This window comes from Nothobranchius furzeri, chromosome 15 (genome assembly GCF_043380555.1).
Source record: "Nothobranchius furzeri strain GRZ-AD chromosome 15, NfurGRZ-RIMD1, whole genome shotgun sequence".
Lineage (NCBI taxonomy): Eukaryota > Metazoa > Chordata > Actinopteri > Cyprinodontiformes > Nothobranchiidae > Nothobranchius > Nothobranchius furzeri.
The window spans coordinates 39572549-39593477 of NC_091755.1; the positions used below are offsets into that span (position 1 = coordinate 39572549).

At 46.8% G+C, this 20929-nt stretch overlaps 2 protein-coding genes across 4 annotated transcripts in view; one reads left to right on the top strand and one right to left on the bottom strand.

Moving 5' to 3' along the window:
* Nucleotides 1-8156, top strand: part of klhl21 (kelch-like family member 21) — a 34824-nt gene extending 26668 nt beyond the window's left edge. For both annotated transcript variants that reach the window (XM_070544822.1, XM_015967125.3), the window contains exons 4-5: nt 1284-1356; nt 7598-8156. In XM_070544822.1, coding sequence (XP_070400923.1) covers nt 1284-1356; nt 7598-7924 — 400 coding nt within the window. In that variant the 3' untranslated portion in view covers nt 7925-8156. The remainder of the gene's footprint in view (nt 1-1283; nt 1357-7597) is intronic.
* Nucleotides 8157-10384: 2228 nt separating this feature from the next.
* zbtb48 (zinc finger and BTB domain containing 48) lies at nt 10385-20825 on the bottom strand. Of its 2 annotated transcripts, none has more exons than XM_015967127.3 (11): nt 20622-20825; nt 18339-18955; nt 16234-16526; nt 16053-16158; nt 15881-15973; nt 15721-15807; nt 15496-15650; nt 13400-13536; nt 13156-13320; nt 12975-13063; nt 10385-11006 (listed from the first exon to the last, which is right to left on the bottom strand). In XM_015967127.3, the coding sequence occupies exons 2-11, from the start codon at nt 18933-18935 to the stop codon at nt 10614-10616; spliced, it is 2115 nt and encodes a 704-aa protein (XP_015822613.1). In that variant the 5' UTR covers nt 18936-18955; nt 20622-20825; the 3' UTR covers nt 10385-10613. The 2 variants fall into 2 exon arrangements, with proteins under 2 accessions (XP_015822613.1, XP_054601671.1); XM_054745696.2 differs by lacking the exon at nt 20622-20825 and adding an exon at nt 19384-19482.
* Nucleotides 20826-20929: the final 104 nt, after the last annotated feature.

Consider the following 20929-nt stretch of genomic DNA (forward strand, 5'->3'; position numbering starts at 1 on the left):
CATGAATTTCTAGTTAGTGTTCACCATTTTTTGTGTGTGATGTTGCCGTAGGCGGAACCGTACACATTCAGTTGGTTGTGAAAGGGGACTATTTTTAGATGAGCCCGTTAGCTGGTTAAGCTAGTGGGAGCTTGCGCCTTGGAGAAGTTTAAGTTTAATGGTAACTGGGTGGCTAATCCCACGTTCGTGACGTGGTTAGCACCGGTTCCAGGCAATAGCTGGAAATTATAGCTTAAATTTAATTTTAAATAATTGCATAAATTTGGTCAAAGCTGCCTTAAAAAGTTCTTAAAAAGTCTTAAATTTGCCTCCTTTAAACCGGCAGATACTCTGCTTTAATGGTGAGAACTTTCAGTGTTGACCTTTGCAACGCCCCATCTCGGTATATATGTACTCCCACAGTTCTACTTGTTCACCAGTACACACAGTCCTATGTAGCACTTCCTTCCCACCAACTCTTTTCTGTGTTACTTTCTTTTTATTCTGGTTCTTGTAAAGCATCCCTCGCCCCTCAGCTTATTTATTTCATGCTATAGTACTGATAATTGTACAAGTAGTAAAGTGTATTCTAGTAAGGTGTTCAACAAGGCCTGCCGGTGAGAATGCTGGTTCTGCCAATCTTGGTGCCCCCGGTGCAGTTGGCTCCTTTGATGGCGTTTTCATCTTCTTTGTATCTACTGCATCTGCACTCAGCCAGCTGCCCTTTCTCTATTACGTGTGTGTGTGTGTGTGTGTGTGTGTGTGTGTGCGTGCGTGCGGGATTTTGCATCTGCTTGGGACGGGATTGAGGGTGGGAGGAGGGAGAAACAAAGGGATCTCTTATATGAATCTGTGTGGGAGGGGTGGGAAACCGACTGCTGTCTGGTTGTTTTTAATATTGTAAAGCGCTTTGAGCTGCATTTGCATGAAAAGCGCTTCAAGAATAAATTTTGATTGATTGATTGATTGATTGTAAAACTGCTAATGAGCAGAACACCTTCTAAATGGAATGCAGCCCTTATTAATGCAATTCCTCTTATTTCAAATCAAAACGCCCTCGGTGTAATAATCCATTGTTGGACCACACGAGGGCACCGATGTTTGTTGTTTTTCTACCAGGGTAGTTAAGATATTTGAAGACGTCACGTTCCACATGAGCTGCTCGTGTTTGTGTAGAGGTGTAGTTATGAGTGGAACACCTCAGAGTTTACCAGAAGCCACAGCAGTCGGTGGATGAGTACAGAGACATGTGAAGCAGTGAGCGTTCTGTCAGCAACGTGACCCCTGGCTCTTTCTATTTACAGGGATGACTCGGCTGAGGTGGATGTTTATAATCCTCAGAAGAACCAGTGGGACAAAATTAGCCCGATGACCCAGGTTAGTGTTTCACCTCAGCTGCTGTCATGTTTAATGTTACACAGTCAACAGAGTGTCGGTCATTCTTAGTGATGAAGAAATAAAAATGATGTCTTCTGCAAATGCAGCAACAACGATTCTGTTACATCACTCTGATTTAAAGAGGTCCTTCACTGTGAAACCATGTTTTACTGGTTCTAACGGGTCACTCTGAGATTTCCATGCAGGCTGAACATGAAAATCGTCTCCTGCTTTAGCTTCTGGTAGAAAACAGACGGTGCAACTGTAGGATTAGAAAAGCCTGACAGATCTACATCACACTGTCACTAACATTCATGGACTCACCCGTCTCGTCTCACAACGGGGAAGGCTGTTGTTGGTTTAGCGTCCACGAAGCGTTTCTGCTAGTAAAAGCTAACAGTTAGCATTAGCAACTCCACCACACAGCAGATTTCCTGCTCCTTGTGTTATTTTTGGAGATGAAACCTCAACGTTGCGGATCGGAGTCGGTAGAGTTGTGTTGCTGTTAGCCAATCAGAGGTGAGATGTCCCCAGCATTCATTCCCACTCGAGGCTACTGCAGCTGTATTACAGTTTTTCTCAAATGCTAAAACACAAAAGCCAATCCTCTAAACCAGATGACCAGTTGTCTAAACACATTTACTAAATCTAGCCATCATTTTCCAACGTCATAAACGCATTTCACATGAAGACACAGTTCACAAAACACAATCCTCCGTTCTCATAAATCTAAACACATTTTTCCTTGCTAAAACACAAGTTGCAAAAGAACTCTGCTCATAGGCCTAGTCCACACGTAGCCGGGGTTTTTTTTACAAACGAATATCCGCCCCTCCAAAAACTTGCATCCACACCACCTCGTTTTAAAATAAACTCTGTCCACACGTACCCGGATAAATACGTTGTTAAGGACATGCCAGACCTGTAGGCGGCAGTACTTCCCCCGTTCTTAACCTCGTCCTTCGTCTGTGGTCTTCCGCAAGGAGCAGTAATTCCGCTTGCAAAAACAAACAAGCAGAAAGCGCTTGGACAATTGATAAAGCGAGCGCAGCTCTGAGGGCATCCATGCTGTCGGCTAGTGTAAACACAGGTCGCACACGTGATGTCAGCATTTTTCTGTCGCGGAAAGTGACGTTGCGGACCTTAAAACTCCGGTTTTGTCCGTCCACACGCAGACACCCAAAACAGAGAAAACGCAGATCTTCACTTTGGCCGGAGTTTTTAAAAAGATCCGTTTTCGTGTGAAAAAAACTCAGTTTTCGTGTGGATGACAGGCCAAAACGTAGAAAAATATCTACGTTTTGGCAGATCCCCGGCTACGTGTGGACAGGGCCATATTCTCAAATGAAAGCTCATGTGATGCCAAATGCTTGCCACAGTCAGCACTAATTGAACACAATGAACACACCTGTCGTCATTCATTACACACAACGACTCAAAATTGAAGACACGTGTTGCTAATGCTGTGATCACATGAATGAAAGCAAGTTCAGAGTGCAGATTGCTGAAGATTCCAAACAAACACAATGGATGAAGGCAGAGTCGGGGGAAGATGAATTTGAGTCAGAGGAGGGAGAAGAGCTGGCCATGGAAGAAGAGGAGCAGGCCAACGAGGAAGAGGAGGAGGTCCAGAAGGGAGAGCAAGACAACCTCGCACCATCATTACGGAAGAGATGCGAGCAACAGTCATTGTCCATGGCATGACAATGGCTGAAGCAGGACTAATGGGCCATTCCCATCTGTACCTGGTCGGCCCTGCCCGGATAGCTCCAGTCGGCCCCAGCCTGGCCCGGTTGATTCCACACATCCTTGCTTAGGTATGCAAGGAATGCAGTCAGAGACATTTTCAACTTCTAGGTAATCAGCATGATAATGAATGATAATGAATTGAGCATGCCTTAAGTTTGGTTTATGCTTGACACGTCCGCGAGGTCCGCACGGCTCCGCGCGGAGAAGTTGCGTCATTTTGCGTCATTTTAACAACCACGCCCCTCCACCGCGCCTCCGCACGGCCCAGAATTTCCGCAACGTGCACCTCGGAAAATTTCTAACCACGCGGACGGACGGATGTGGAAAAATATGGCGGACCGGCAAGAACTAGTATGGCAGAGGTTGGTAAATACAGACATTTGTATGATTCAGCTCTCAGAGATCACCGTGATCAACATGTTGTTAATAATTCTTGGAGAGAAATAGCTCGCACTGTCGGAAAAGACGAGGACACTGTTAAAAATGCTGAAATGCCATGTTGTAAACAGTCATTTCTACTTCTACTATGGTGTAGTGTTGGATGCATACCGTAGAGCTCCATGCTGCCCCCTACAGTTTGGGAGAATATTGGCTCACCGCAGAGACGAGCCGCACGAACCATAAACGCTGCGAGTTGTGAAGCGCGTTCCATCCGCGAGCCGCATCACCGAGCGGAAAGTGAATGTGTCAAGCATAAACCAAGCTTTAAGCCCATGTGGGCTGATTCGACCCACCAATCAGAGGCTTGCTGTAATGGAAGGTGTGAATTTGCTGTCAGCAGTGGGTGTGTTGGCCCTGGTCGGCCTGAAGCAGACCCCCTCAGAAAGAGGGCTGAAAAACAGTCTTGTTGCACCCTGAAAAAAGACAGGCCACCAAGATATGTAAGCAAGCTATGCTATCCGGGCCGGGCCGACCAGGTACAGATAGGAATGGCCCATAAGAGTCCGTCCAAACCTGAGTAGGTTCATCGTGGCCACCATTATCAGGGCATTCAGACAACACAACAGGTATTGTACTCTATTGCTTTCTTTGTCACAATACAGTTTTACAAGCCTGTGAAAGTAGTATATTGGTTTCAAATCAGCTGTTATTGTAAAACATGTCGATTGACAACACATGTTTCTTTCTTTAGAGTTGAAAGAATGCCACATAGAGGTGGGAGGATTGCCTTATTTACAGCGGCAAAAGAAACCATCATTGTGGATATGGTTCGTGAGAACAACCTCATCAGACTCCGGGAGATCAGAGCCAAAGTCATTGGCGATAATGTCAACGTTGAGAGCATTGATGATGTCAGCTTGGCCACAATAGACAGAGTTCTCCGGCGCCAAAAGACGCGGATGAAACAGGTCTATAGGGTTCCCTCTGAGCGCAACTCTGCGCGACACCTACGTTACGAGTATGTGCAAGTAAGTATACATCCATGTTCACAGTACAGTTAGTGGATATACTGTGTTGCTCCGTGGCCTACATTAGTTCTGGACAATACTGTGCTACCTGACTGACTGTTGTTCTGAACACCTGTGCACTTTCACATTTTCACAGAGGATATTACAGTTGGACGCGATGGCCAGACTTCATGAGAACCTCTTCCTGAATGAGGCTGGCTTCAACCTGCAGAAACGAAGGCAAAGAGGCCGTAACATCATTGGCCAAAGAGCCATCACTGAGATTCCTGGCCAACGGGGGGGGTAATATTACTCTTTGTGCAGCCATGGGTTCGGAGGGGCTTGTCCACCGGCATGCTGTCGTTGGGTCTTACAACACCCAACATCTCCTCACCTTCCTAGAGGAGCTAAGACATCCTCCTGGACCTTCAACAACACCATCCTGGGCCCACACATCACATTTATGTGATCATTTGGGACGATGTCCACTTCCACGGAACAAACCAAATCAGAGAGCGGTTCTCCACCAACAGTAACCACTTTTTAAACGTCTGTCTGCCACCCTACTCCCCTTTCCTGAACCCTATAGAGGAGATCTTCTCATCGTGGAGATGGAAGGTTTATGACAGACAACCATACACTAGAGAGGACCTCCTAAGGGCAATGGAGCTGGCCTGTGGTGACATCCCAGTGGAGGCCTTACAAGGATGGATTCGCCATTCCAGGGTGTTTTTCCCACGGTGCCTGGCAAGAGACAATATAGCCTGCGATGTGGATGAGGTGATGTGGTCCGATGCAGCTCAGCGGCATGATGCCGCACAGTGATTGTGGTGTGTGTGTGTGTGTGTGTGTGTGTGTGTTGTGGTAAATAAAAAAAATTCACACCCTGCTCATGTTTTCAAGAGTACTGTTGTGTGCAATAGATTCTGTTTTTGCATTGAGTTGTGTTACAGTAGCAGAATTTTCTATAGATTTATACTCTTCATATGAAACTCACAAATCTAAATGCCTAATCCTCTGCAGAGATCGAAGAAGGTCCATAGCTGTAAAGTTTCTAAAAATGGGCAAATTGGCAGTTACAGTTGTGGTCAGAGGTTTACATATACTTGTAAAAAATATAATATAATGGCTCTACTGAGTGTCCCGTTATTTCTAAAACTGATTTTTCTCTGATAGAGTGATTGGAACAGATACTTCTTTGTCACAAAAAACATTCATGAAGTTTGGTTCTTTAATGTCTTTATTATGGGTTAACAGAGAAAAGTGATCACATTTGCTGGGTCACAAATATACATACAGCAGTGCTAATATTTGGTTACATGTCCCTTAGCCATTTTCACTTCAATTAGGTGCTTTTGGTAGCCATCCACAAGCTTCTGGTTGAATCTTTGACCACTCCTCTTGACAGAATTGGTGAAGTTCAGTTAAATTTGATGGCTTTCTGACATGGACTTGTTTCTTCAGCACTGTCCACATGTTTTCAATGGGGTTTAAGTCAGGACTTTGGGAAGGCCATTCTAAAACCCTTATTCTAGCCTGATTTAGCCATTCCTTTACCACTTTTGATGTGTGTTTGGGGTCATTGTCCTGTTGGAACACCCAACTGCGCCCAAGACCCAACCTTCGTGCTGATGATTTGAGGTTATGTTGAAGAATGTGAAGGTAATCCTCCTTCTTCATTATCCCATTTACTCTCTGTAAAGCACCAGTTCCACTGGCAGCAAAACAGCCCCACAGCATAATATTCCCACCACCATGCTTGACTGTAGGCATGGTGTTCTTGGGGTTAAAGGCCTCACCTTTTCTCCTCCAAACATATTGCTGGGCATTGTGGCCAAAAAGCTCGATTTTTGTTTCGTCTGACCACAGAACTTTCCTCCAGAAGGTCTTATCTTTGTCCATGTGATCAGCAGCAAACTTCAGTCGAGCCTTAAGGTGCCGCTTTTGGAGCAAGGGCTTCCTTCTTGCACAGCAGCCTCTCAGTCCATGGAGATGCAAAACACGTTTGACTGTGGACAATGACACCTGTGTTCCAGCAGCTTCTAATTCTTGGCAGATCTGCTTTTTGGTGATTCTTGGTTCACTCTTTACCCTCCTGACCAGTTTTCTCTCAGCAGCAGGTGATAGCTTGCGTTTTCTTCCTGATCTTGGCAGTGATGAAACAGTGCCATGCACCTTATACTTACAAACAATTGTTTGCACTGTTGCTCTTGGGACCTGCAGCTGCTTTGAAATGGCCCCAAGTGACTTTCCTGACTTGTTCAAGTCAATAATTCGCTTTTTCAGATCCATGCTGAGCTCCTTTGACTTTCCCATTGTAGCGTTTGTGGGCGTTTGTATCCAATGAGCCCTTTTTACCTGGCCTAAGAGAAGTCACCAGCTGTAGTCACTCATAATCACTCACAAGAAGTTAAGAGGCCATGCTATGAAGCTCAGTTCACTGACACGTTTCTAAGTCACCAAAATTGCTAGTTCATGTTGCTGTATGTATATTTGTGACCCAGCAAATGTGATCACTTTTCTCTGTTAACCCATAATAAAGACATTAAAGAACCAAACTTCATGAATGTTTTTTGTGACAAAGAAGTATCTGTTCCAATCACTCTATCAGAGAAAAATCAGAGTTTTAGAAATAACGGGACACTCAGTAGAGCCATTATATTATATTTTTTACAAGTGTATGTAAACCTCTGACCACAACTGTATGAAACAAAGAACCTTCTCACAAATTGAGCGTTGTGTTTTCTATTGTTTTGCTGTAGTGTGTAATGATGTGTGTAGTGTTTACAGTTTTGAAAGTTTGAGTTTTGAAGTGAGAAGGTGTGGTTGTGTTTACGTAGTTTTAGAAAGGGGTGTTGTGTTTAGACATTGGGGAACATGGAGGAAACATTAGTGAAATGTGTTTTAGCATTTGAGAAAAACTAAACCTGAGTGAAGGACCTCTTTAAAGTTAGACACTTTTTCAGAAACGTTTTATTTGAATTCTGTTTAGTTCTGTTTCGAGCTAAGGGCAGCACCATAGATGATGCACATTACAAAGTGGTTTATCGCTTTTTGGATGTTTTCCTCATTCTGTTCTCTTTAAAACGAACGTTTGTGTTCAGGTTCACGTTGGAGGGAGCGTGGCGGTCCTGGGGGGGAAGCTGTACGTGTCTGGTGGTTACGACAACACGTTTGAGCTGTCGGATGTAGTGGAGGCGTACGATCCGACCAGCCGTTCCTGGGCTTTAGCCGGACGCCTCCCTCAGCCGACCTTCTGGCACGGCAGCGTCAGCATCTTCCGACAGTTCATGCCTCTGGTGTCCAGCGTGTTTGAACCCACCAACGTACCGGAGTCCAACGCCGTCCACCTCCACCGGCACCAGCGCCACCAGGCGCTTAACAATCTGAACAATCTGAACCAGAACCAGGATGTAAACGCGGCACGCTGAGTCTGAGATTCAGACTTTTACTTTTTGTTCAGTTTACAGACGGCTTACCTCATTAAAGTTCAGAGAGGGAGAGAACGCCTCCTGCATGCTTCGTGATGATCACTTATGCTGGCGACAAATATTAGTGTTATTAAAAAGCAGATGTGTTGTGAGGGTGAATAAAGCAGGACACCCTGGACCACCTGACTAACAGCAGGGTCTTCAGTGACAGCCGTGAGAGGATCTAGCATCTCCACTGACGAGATCATCCACGCATCAGGACTAACTAGCTCTATTTTGATAGTATTGGTTTTGTGGGCCACGTGCAGTGAACCGTTTAGCGAGGATAGCTGTGAGTCTGAGCTCCGGGTCGCCGAGCTGTGGTGTGGTGACACCTGCAGGCTGGAGAGACGACGAGGTGGTCCACAGCAAGGCCCGACCCCCGGCTGACAGGATGACTGAAGGACTCATAAAGATCGATGATAAAGGGACGTTTTTGTTTTCTGCGGAAAAAGTCACGAGTAGTTATTTTACCTGAAAGCTCCCTGAGCAGCCCGTGTTTGGATTCGTTCCATATTTTAGTAGAAATGACTAATGCGGCGTTTAGGTGATCGTTCTGCTCACTTAACTCCTGGGCTGGTTTAGACTCATCGCTCCTCGTGGATGCCATTCCTGTTTCTCCCAAAAGAGGTCAACCAGGGAGCTGGCAACAGAGTAGGAATTCTTTATGACTTTTACACGAAAAACAAAACAAGTGACTGAGGGCTCTGTTTAACTTCCATTTCACCGAACAGGGCGTCTGCTCGTGGATAAATGTCCAGATTGTTATCTTCTAAGAGTGTAAATAATACTCAACGACTGAAAGTAAGGCTCTAGTTTTCAGCATGAGCTAAATGACCATGTTACCATCGGTCGGAGTTTTAATATCATTGAAGGTAAGCTAACCAAATGAAGATTTACTCTAAGGTTACGTCTTTAGGTTTAGTGTTTGCTGGTTTGGTTTGCACATCTGGTTCCAGAGGTTTCTTGCTGTTTGTCGACTCTTTTATCCCGTAGAGGAGACGCCATCGGCCTGGAGCCCAGCTGATCCAGGTGGAGACTCGTTAGCTCGTCTCTGATGGACGTCTGAACAGCTCCAGTCAGAAATCTGATCCGTCTGAGTTTGTTTTTATTTCGTGTGACGAGAATATTTGGTGTTTTATTTTAACCATCTTTGCTTTTCTAAAAGAAGTGATGTCACTTCACTTGAGTGTTGAATTATGGGTAATCATAAGGCTCCTGCTGGCATCATGTCTTCTAAAATCGTCTGATTGGTTTTCTTTGGATTTGTCTCGTTTAAGCTATTTAAACCGAAACAAGCCTCGTCCTGACCGTAATCCACAAAGACTAAAGATTAGGATTATCCGATTCTCTTTGTTTCCCCCTTTTTTGATGTTTTTATTTACCTAAATTAGCCTGACTCATTTTCAACTAGAGACAAAAGCAGGTGAAATGTTGTGTTTGAATGCTAACCCTGTGACAGGGTTAGCATTCGACCCCCGAGCCGGGTGAGACCGGTTCGGTTGGGTTGAAGTTCACCTTCAGGGGAAGGTAAAAGTGTGATTTTTCTTCAGATATTTAAATCACGTTGTTGAAACATCGAGAATCACACGGGTGGCCACACGAAACCTGAACAACAGAATGAAGTCGAGTCTCAAGACTTGAAGTAAAAAAAAAAGAACCAAAACTCACTAAACCACAGCTGAGTTTTGATGTAACCTCGACACAAATTTGTTTCCAACTGACACCAAAGTGATGTTTACATTCCTACGACGACGTTAAGTCACCAACAGACCTGCTTTAGTTCAGGAGGGGTTTGGATCCAGCAGGAGGTGAAGTGTGATGGCCTCCAGCCTGGATGTGCATGAAGAGTTGTCGTTTATTCACGAGTGTTTGACGCTTTCTGGGTTTATTTGAGAAAACTGTCGAGCTTGCCTCTTGTGGCTTTCTGCAGACGGAGGTAACAACTGGAAGTGTAACGGCCTTCAGACGCGTGTTTTTTCCTCATTGTTTAATGTAGCTTTGAGTTTGTGAAGGTTTTTATAAAGTAGTTTTGTAAATATACTTTATTCTTAACATGTGACTGTCTCTGTGGTTTTCTGTGTGTGTGTGTGTGTGTGTGTGTGTGTGTGTGTGTGTGTGTGTGTGTGTGTGTACCACAAGCTCCTTATCCCTCCATCTTCTGTAGCGATTATAATTATGAACTTTCACCAAAGCAAAACTCAGAAACCTTCAAACGACTAAGAAGAAGCAGCTGATGCTGTAAGTTTGGTGTTTTTTATTCCTTAGAAAAAACAAAACTTTGTTCTTTAACAAACGTTCACGTTTGAAGTTTCCCGTCTTTCATCTGGACGGAAACATTTCATAGAAACAAACGACTTAAAGGTGAACTCAAGGTGCTGTTGATCTTTCATATGAGCTTTAACCTAAAACAATGTTTTATCATAATCCCTGTGGGATTATTAAGGTGCTGTAAACGTCAGTCGGTTGTTTAATAACAGAAGCTAAGTGTCAGTTAAAAATGAGGGAAACTAAGATGATTTCTGCCATTTGCAGCAGCCTTTCATGCATGACAGCAGTTCCTGCTGCTTCTGTTTCATGTCCGTGTCATGCTCTTGTTAACATCACAGTCCTGAATGTAAGCATAGCTCATATGCAGCCATCAGATTCTTCAGGTTTTAGATGAATCCTCAACCCCGTCCATGTCCACCGTGGACTCGTATGTCTCACTGACCAGCTGGCTTCTCTGCAGCTCCTCCGTCTTGTCCTGCTCCAGGCTGTCCCGACTCACCTCATCATTCGTCGCCGCGTCCCCCGACTCGTTTAATACCCTTGCAAGAGGGGCGAGGCCGGTGGCTGAGTCACTCTGAGGGTCTGATGACCCTGGGACGACAGGCGACTCTGGGGAGTCATCGCCAACCTTCTGAGCGTCCACAGATTTAGTGACTTGGCTCTCGTCCGGGCTGTCGTCGACATTCTGTACGACGATGCTCCTCAGCTTCCTCTGCTGTGGTTTGTAGTTCTCGGTGCGCTTGTGGATGAGGCAGTGCCGTCGCAGGTGTGCCTGGAGGAGGTGGAGGAGGAGACGTTAGCGGGCTGGCTATAGACCTGTAAGCTTCAACAAAAGTTAACGCCCAGTTGTTTGAGAAGGGAGGGAGACCCCATTATTTCTCCTTCTGATCAGTCTTTTAAGGAAAAGTGGTAAAACTTGCTGAAATTGTGTAAAAAGTTGCATCACAAGTTAACACAGGAAGCGATGATGGGAAAACAGGATGTAAACAAACATTAAGCTGGAAACATGCATCAAAGCCAGGAGTATGTTCTAAAGATCCAACCACAGGAAGGTTCTGAAGAGTCGCAGGAAGAACATCTAAGGTGGTGCATACCATTTCTGACCCTTCAGATAACAGAGAGGGAGGGGTGGGGGCGTAACGGCCCTGAGCAGAGAGGGAGGGGTGGGGACGTAACGGCCCTGAGCAGAGAGGGAGGGGTGGGGACGTAACGGCCCTGAGCAGAGAGGGAGGTTTGGGGGTGTAACGGCCCTGAGCAGAGAGGGAGGGTTGGGGGTGTAACGGCCCTGAGCAGAGAGGGAGGTTTGGGGGTGTAACGGCCCTGAGCAGAGAGGGAGGGTTGGGGGCGTAACGGCCCTGAGCAGAGAGGGAGGGTTGGGGGCGTAACGGCCCTGAGCAGAGAGGGAGGGGCCGGGGCGTAACGGCCCTGAGCAGAGAGGGAGGTTTGGGGGTGTAACGGCCCTGAGCAGAGAGGGAGGGTTGGGGGCGTAACGGCCCTGAGCAGAGAGGGAGGTTTGGGGGTGTAACGGCCCTGAGCAGAGAGGGAGGGGCCGGGGCGTAACGGCCCTGAGCAGAGAGGGAGGGGTGGGGGCGTAACGGCCCTGAGCAGAGAGGGAGGGGTGGGGGCGTAACGGCCCTGAGCAGAGAGGGAGGTTTGGGGGCGTAACGGCCCTGAGCAGAGAGGGAGGGGTGGGGGCGTAACGGCCCTGAGCAGAGAGGGAGGGGTGGGGGCGTAACGGCCCTGAGCAGAGAGGGAGGGTTGGGGGCGTAACGGCCCTGAGCAGAGAGGGAGGGGTGGGGGCGTAACGGCCCTGAGCAGAGAGGGAGGGGTGGGGGCGTAACGGCCCTGAGCAGAGAGGGAGGTTTGGGGGCGTAACGGCCCTGAGCAGAGAGGGAGGGGTGGGGGCGTAACGGCCCTGAGCAGAGAGGGAGGGGTGGGGGCGTAACGGCCTTGAGCAGAGAGGGAGGGGTCGGGGCGTAACGGCCCTGAGCAGAGAGGGAGGGGCCGGGGCGTAATGGCCCTGAGCAGAGAGGGAGGGGTGGGGGCGTAACGGCCCTGAGCAGAGAGGGAGGTTTGGGGGCGTAACGGCCCTGAGCAGAGAGGGAGGGGTGGGGGTGTAACGGCCCTGAGCAGAGAGGGAGGTTTGGGGGCGTAACAGCCCTGAGCAGAGAGGGAGGGGTGGGGGCCGAACGGCCCTGAGCAGAGAGGGAGGGTTGGGGGTGTAATGGCCCTGAGAGTGTGCTTTCTACCAGTGGGAATCATTCAGGGCTGCACAGTGGTGCAGTGGTTAGAGCTGTCGCCTTGCAGCGAGAGGGTCCTGGGTTCGCTTCCCGGCCTGGGATCTTTCTGCATGGAGTTTGCATGTTCTCCCTGTGCATGCGTGGGTTCTCTCCGGGTACTCCGGCTTCCTCCCACGGTCCAAAAAACATGACTGTTAGGTTGGTCTGTCTAAATTGTCCTTAGGTGAGTGTGTGTGTGCGTGATTGTTTGTCCTGTGTGTCTCTGTGTTGCCCTGCGATGGACTGACTCTTTCCAGGGTCTACCCCGCCTGATTGCCCATTGACCGCTGGAGATAGGCACCAGCCCCCGCGACCCTACGTGGACTAGCAGGTTCAGAAAATGGATGGATGGATGGGAATCATTCAGCTTTCCCTAGTCTTGTCTAGTTTGTTATGCACCATCTTGGAGGTCACACGAGGTCTTTAGGGTGACACTACAAGAGGGACTTCAGGAGAACAACCTGTCGGGTAAACATGTAGCCACAGTCCCCACACTCAAACTTCCTCATGCCTTTGTGGCGCCGCAGGTGGACTCGTAGCTGCTCCTTGGCTGGAGAAGGGTTCAAAGAAGAAAAGATCAAAAGTTGTTATCATCTCTGTAACACTCCTGCTGCAGCTGGTGCTCGGGACGCTGTTTGGCACCTTTGAAAGTTTTGGTACAGACATAACAGCTGTGGGGTCGGCCCTCCTCGTGCCTGCTGGCCTTGTGGCGAAGGAGGGCTCCTTTCTCCGTGAAGCGCTGCTCACAGACGTCACAGCCGTAGGGGCGCTCCCCGGTGTGCGTCCGCTGGTGTTTATCCAGACTGCCTGGAGGACACAAACAACAGGGTCAACAGTAAAATGACACAGCTCAACCAACCCACCACTTCCTCGTCTGACTCTGTACCTTGTGTCCTGAAGGTTTTCCCACAGAGGTGACACTGATACGGCCTCTCGCCGCTGTGCACACGCAGGTGCAAGTTCAGGTTGTTTTTCTGGGAGAAGGCGTGGCCACATGTGGTACAAACGAAAGGCCGCTCGTTCCTGTGGAGCAGAACAAGAACGCGGGTCAAAGCAGGATTCAGACGGTGACCGGAGCAAACTGTTGATTAGTTTTGTTCTCACAGATTAAATCACCTTTTGTTTTTTTACAGATTTAGACAGAAAACAGCTAAAATTAGCCTTGATGATGTGATCACAATAATAAATCAAATTAATCTGTTAATTCTGATCAAAGCCACCAGAGTTTGTTTCTCATTAATTCAACATTCAGGGTCTGACAATCAAACGAGTTCTGGCAAGATGACTAAAAAGTAGTGATGCACCGATATGAAAATTTTTGGCCGATACCGATATTAAGATCACTGTTATGGCCGATAACCGATATTTGCCGGTATCGATCTACTGACATTAATGCTTCTAAAATCAGCAGATTTTGTATAGAATGAAAATTATTAAAGCTGAATTTACGTTATGTACACACACACGCATTTACGGTTCTGAGATGATTTCATTCACTGTTCACACGACTAATCAATGACACCCCACCCCCACCCCCCTCTGAAACAGGCAAACAAACGGAGACGAGATGGAAAAAATATCAATTGTTAACATCGGCCCGGTTTTATTTATCGAACCGATACCGATATGTTAAAAAATGACTAACATCGGCCGATACCGATGGAATTGTCCATCCCAACTAAAAAATAGGGAAATATAAAATTCAATTTTACACATTTGAGACCTTAAACCAGCGGCACTCAATAGGGTCTTTCTTTGTGAGCCACGTACCGCCGGTCTACTCCGAGCCCCTCCCGGATGACCGAGCTTCTCACCCTATCTCTAAGGGAGAGCCCAGCCACCCTGCGGAGAAAACTCATTTCGGCCGCTTGTATCCGCGATCTCGTTCTTTCGGTCACGACCCAAAGCTCGTGACCATAGGTGAGGGTAGGAACGTAGATCCACCAGTAAATTGAGAGCCTGGCTTTCCAGCTCAACTCTCTCTTCACCACGACAGACCGGTACAACGCCCGCATCACTGCAGATGCAGCACCAACTCGCCTATCGATCTCACGCTCCAGTGTTCCCTCACTCGTGAACAAGACCCCGAGATGCTTAAACTCCTCCACTTGAGGCAGGACCTCATCCCTGACCCGGAGAAGGCATTCTACCCTTTTCTGACTCATTAAAGTTTAATGACCTGTCAAGTGAAGTTTATTGGTTTCTATTTTCAATGTTTTTGAGAAAATATGCGTGCAGAAATATTTTACAATTAAAGTGTTTAAGCTGTAATCATCAGAGCACTCATTAGTAACTAGATTACTACACTTATTTTGAAAAGATGCTCAGAGTGTTTGTTACTTTTAACGATAATCCAGATGAACAAAATTCAAATATTCCTCATCCAGAAAGTCCTGCCTGATGCCCAGACCACCTGACATCTTCTCTCAGCTGAAGATCATCGCTCTCTGGGATCAGACTGCTGATCACATGATCCCAGGACTCAGCGGTGATGTGGAAAATATTCCTACCACATACCGGCAGACATCGACTCAAGTCCCATCACTAGCTGTGTCCTTGTTTAATGCTTCCTGGTACTTTTAAGGGCCGCTTGAAGATGTCAGGTCAGGTTTGATTTAAAGTTTTATTTTCATAAGTGACAAATAGGGATGCAATGACACCGCTTTTTCCCAAACCGATACGATACCGATACTTGGATCTGAATGCTCGCCGATCCCGATTGCCGATACCGATACTTCTACCACACAAAAAAATGCAATGATTTGGATTACAGATTTTATTTTCTTCTCTGCTTTCAACAGGAAAAGACTGTGAGGTAGATAAAAAGTTAAATATATGAATAGAAATGATCACAAAACTAAAATATTTGGTGAACAGAAATGACGAGTTACAGTGAAGCCATTTTCAAGCAGCTGCACTGGTGTCGGTTAACTTTTACTGATATCGATACCAGCATCAGTGCATCCCTAGTGACAAACGAACCTGTGAATGGCTTTGATGTGCATCTGAAGACCGTTTCTACTCGATGCTCGATGGCCACACTCCTCACACACAAACGGCTTTTCCCCTCGATGCTTGGCTGCTTCGTGCACGCGTAGCTCTGTCCGCGTCAGGAAGGTTTTAGGACACTGAGGACACTATTTGACAGGACTGCGAATAAGACACCTTTCCAGCCTTTAAACGGGGAGCACACGTCTGGGTACTCACTACATGTGGTTTGGGATGGCCGTGGACCTTCATCATGTGCGTCGTCAGCTTCTTCTTGTACATAAACTGCTCGTTACACATTAAGCACTAAGAGAAGAAGACAAAACTGTATTTGCAAGAACCCATTTGATCAGTCGTGTGGACTGGGAGGGACGTTCACCTGGTGTGGCATTTGTCCCGTGTGGGTTACGACATGCACCCGCAGCTCCTCCTTTGTGTTAAAGCTGGAGGAGCAGGTTGAGCAGGCGTACGTCTGGAATCACAGCAGCACAAACACTAAGTTCTCCCTGGAAAACAAGGGCAGACCCCCTCACTGATCTGTCGCCACTCACCAGCCCTCTACTGCAGTCTCTGCTCTCGTGGACGAGCAGATTCTCCTTTCTGAAGTACCTCTTCCCACACTTGAGGCACCCAAAGGGTTTCTCTCCTGTGTGCCGCCTGCGGGACACAAAACGTCAGTGGCTGCTCTCTCTCTACGGAGACCTCCGGGACACGGACGGACAAACTCTGTACCTGTTGTGGACCTTCAGGTAGTATTTGCTCTTGAAGGACTTGTTGCAGATGGGACACGCGACTGGGTCTTTGTCCTCTGCAGCAGCAGCGTTCTTATCATTTGTTTTATTCGGAGTCTTGCATTTCTGTGTCGCCGGCGTGGACGCAGAGGTGGGACTGCTCTCAGCAATGAGGAAATACTCCTCATCCGTGTCATCAGCTGCACCCTCCAGGTCACCTGCACCTTCATCCTCCTGCTCCTCTGCTGCTGGCTCACCTGGTGCCTGACGGACATCGGCCATCACCTCGGTTTCCTGCAAACAGAACGAGGTTAGGGCTGGGGAATTGAAAAAGGCTCAGCTGTTTCACCCGAGAGACACAGAAAGACAGGCGTGTACCGGCACAGACCTGACGATACGATACGAATCACCGTGCTGGGGAGACGATACGATACGAATCACTGTGCTGGGGAGACGATACGATACGAATCACCGTGCTGGGGAGACGATACGATATGAATCACCGTGCTGGGGAGACGATACGATACGAATCACCGTGCTGGGGAGACGATACGATACGAATCACTGTGCTGGGGAGACGATACGGCACGAATCACCGTGCTGGGGAGACGATACGATATGAATCACCGTGCTGGGGAGACGATACGATACGAATCACCGTGCTGGGGAGACGATACGATACGAATCACCGTGCTGGGGAGACGATACGATACGAATCACCGTGCTGGGGAGACGATACGATACGAATCACCGTGCTGGGGAGACGATACGATACGAATCACCGTGCTGGTGCTGGGGAGACGATACGGCACGAATCACCGTGCTGGGGAGACGATACGATATGAATCACCGTGCTGGGGAGACGATACGATACGAATCACCGTGCTGGGGAGACGATACGATACGAATCACCGTGCTGGGGAGACGATACGATACGAATCACCGTGCTGGGGAGACGATACGATACGAATCACCGTGCTGGGGAGACGATACGATACGAATCACCGTGCTGGGGAGACGATACGATACGAATCACCGTGCTGGGGAGACGATACGATACGAATCACCGTGCTGGGGAGACGATACGATACGAATCACCGTGCTGGGGAGACGATACGATACGAATCACCGTGCTGGGGAGAGGATACGATACGAATCACCGTGCTGGGGAGAGGATACGATACGAATCACCGTGCTGGGGAGAGGATACGATACGAATCACCGTGCTGGGGAGAGGATACGATACGAATCACCGTGCTGGGGAGACGATACGATACGAATCACCGTGCTGGGGAGACGATACGATACGAATCACCGTGCTGGGGAGACGATACGATACGAATCACCGTGCTGGGGAGACGATACGATACGAATCACCGTGCTGGAGAGACGATACGATACGAATCACCGTGCTGGGGAGACGATACGATACGAATCACCGTGCTGGGGAGACGATACGATACGAATCACCGTGCTGGGGAGACGATACGATACGAATCACCGTGCTGGGGAGACGATACGATATGAATCACCGTGCTGGGGAGACGATACGATACGAATCACCGTGCTGGGGAGACGATACGATTTAACGTGATGCTAAAATCCTTTTTTATGACTGGATTTGATTAGAAAACCCCAAGCCAGACACTTCCAAGGCACATCCCGTGCTATCGCTAGATCTCATTGTTCCATCAGAAAGGAAGAGGGTAAAAACTGCTGCCACCTAGCTGTGGGAGTTTGAACTGCACCACATAAAAAAACACAGTAAACGTTAGTCTGTAAATTCTTCATTAAAAACCAATACGCTGCTTTTAAATCTCGATTCAGGGTCATTACAGGAATGTGGCGAGTATCCGCTTATCGATGTTTTCCTACATCCCTAAGGCTGACTGCACATAGAAAGTTAACCTTGAACAAACCACTGCCGAGCTAAACTTCTACGTTATCTCAGAGAGAGTCTTAAACCATCGGGGTTAGAGAGGTCTGGTTGTTTACGTTTAAATCTCTGTGGCCTGCAGTGGTCTCCCACCTATTTTTGTATTGTTTTTATGCAGGTGGTTGTGATCTGACTCAGATTTGGCATTCGGCAACACAACGAGGCGCTACCTCCACGGGAAGGAACCCGGCACTCTCAGGCGTGGGTCTCACACCAGCGGTCACCAGCCACTTGGGGCCCTTCACCACTCGGCCTGAGCGTGTTGTGGTGATGAGAGCTGAACTGCTGGCTGTAGAATCAAAGCTGGACTCGTCTCCTGCAGCGGTGCTGGAGTTCTCCACCTTGACAAGGTCTGGTGGACACTTTCTGGGTCTGCCTCTTTTCTGTTTCGAAGGAGCTCGGTCCACGGAGGATCCCTGGAACTGCTGGCAGAGGACGAGAGCTTCGGGCACGCACAGACTAACCGCTGCTTGCTGCACCTTGTGCAGGTTGCCCGGCTCCAGCTTCAGCTCCCCAGTGTAGATGAAGCCCAGGAGCAGCTCCAGGCCGTCACTGGGACAACCCTGAAGGCAGAACTCGGTGCATGGTGTGCCACTTGCACTGGACTGCTCCAGGAGTTCACTGAAGCAGGCGAGGACGTTACGGTGGGCCGGGTAAAGTACTCCGTCTCCCAAATTCAGCACGGCATCACAGAACCTCCCTACTGCCCTCTGCTGGTCCAGGAAGGACAGGAGTCGCCGAGCGTGGCTGCTCTCTGCAGCCATCATCCCTCCTGCTGCCCAGCAGACTGAAAACAGAGAAACACGTGTTAGATTTATGTTTTACTGAAACTTGCACTGAACTCCGCTGCAAATAAATAAAACCTTTCTAAAAACTATCAGCTTGTCTGAAAAATGGTAAATATTACCAAATAATGCATTAATATTATTATTATTACCACTAGGCTTTCACTCTTACTGCAGCAAAAGTACGTGTGTTTGGATTAAAGGGTCAATGTGTGAAAACACATTTAAATTACCTTCATCTCTTCTACTAAACATCAGAAACAAAGTAGAAAACACCTTTTGTCTAATTAGGAATATCAATAAGGTGAAACATGTTTTAAACATAAATGTTTTTATGCTCCCGACTAAAAACGACTGAACTTTGTTATTTTTAAGCCGACTGATTATCTTTACCTATATTGTCAGCATTGTGAGAATAATTTATATTTACATATTCAGTCTAGTAGCGTATGTGATCTTCTTCGTAAGTCATCATCCACTGCATGTTTTTGTCTGATGAGTTGTTGCTTGCAGCCAAAGCATAAAAAAGTTATGTTCAGCATTTGTTTGGACGCGTTTTCTTGCTTTGGGGATGTCGGTCTGACTCAGACTAAGATTGAGATATCCTCTGCTACTTTAATCTATTTCTGTTTGTGTCTATTTGAATCTACTTACATAGAATCTCTTACAAAAACATCGTGTTTAAAGCATCATTCCTGTCGGAAGACTGTCTTAAACTGCTTGTCCACAAACAAAGTTCCCGAGAAAGCTATCTTCTATGTTTTATCTATTTCTAATGGTAGTTTCTATCCGTTGTTATAATCATAGTAATTAAAATCAGTGATATTTAGATTTTTTTAAAAGATCTTCTGCTGGTGTTTCATGACCCCACCGCTGGAAGTCATAATTAAATGAAAAGAAAATGGTCTGATCGTTAAAAGTAATGGACAGGTGAGGTATGATTCATTTCTTATTTGTTGTAGATCTTTGAACAACCTCAGCTTGAAGAAAAAGATTATTCAGGTGAAACAGACAAGCAAACTGGCTATTCACCACCTCGCCAGTTTTAAGTGTCTTAAAACAATTCAAATAAATAAATCATTGTCTTAGTTAGTCGTAGTTTGTGTAAACTCTATTTAACCAACTTTATGTTGCCATACATTTCTCTTCTGATGTTTATTTCTGCATAAGTATTATAGAATTCCAGCTAAGTGGTAGAATAATTAGCTCTGACACACAAAAGTCTGTAAAACAAATAAATTAAATTTATATAAACATGTATGTTTGCACCAGCTGTTTTGAAGTTGTTTTGAGACGGCAGGAACTAAACCCATTAAGACCAGACATTCGCATTTTTGTCTGATCAAGGCTGATCTCTGTTTCTCCAAGCTGAGGCTGATGAAAGAGCCTTCTCATCAAAGATTTGACATTAAAAAACGGAACTTGAGATAATCGGAAGGTCATTCAATTTTACGCCACAAAGACATTTTGTGCTTTTTGATGGACAGCCTTACACTTTCAGAGACAAAGTGTGAAGTGTTTTTACTCGTTTTAAACCAGGTTTTCCTCTTAAAGTAGTACTAGGGCTAAAAAATGAGAAACTTGTATTAAAATTAATTAGTAAAAGTGTCCTATTTGTATTATTCGGACAGATGAGGAAAACGTCTCAAATTACTGCAAACTACGCACCTCGACGTTTATTTCCTAGCACGTCGATTTAAAGACGCTCCCTTAGAAAGGTACGCCCCGCCAGCCAAGAAACGCACATCTGTGGGACGAAAAATATCCCCCGTTTATCGCTGCACTGCGCTGAATTGTGGTGTGAGACAAAAAAATCGAATAAAGTGGAAAAGCTTAGCTGCATCAGCCGTCTTTTCGTTTGTTGTAGGCCCCTAAAATAGCCAAAGGAACAGGATATGACGCTATTTACGTCAAACTCCGGGAAATCTTTTTGTTGACCAATTTTAAATTCCACTTTTCATAATCAAAATTAATAT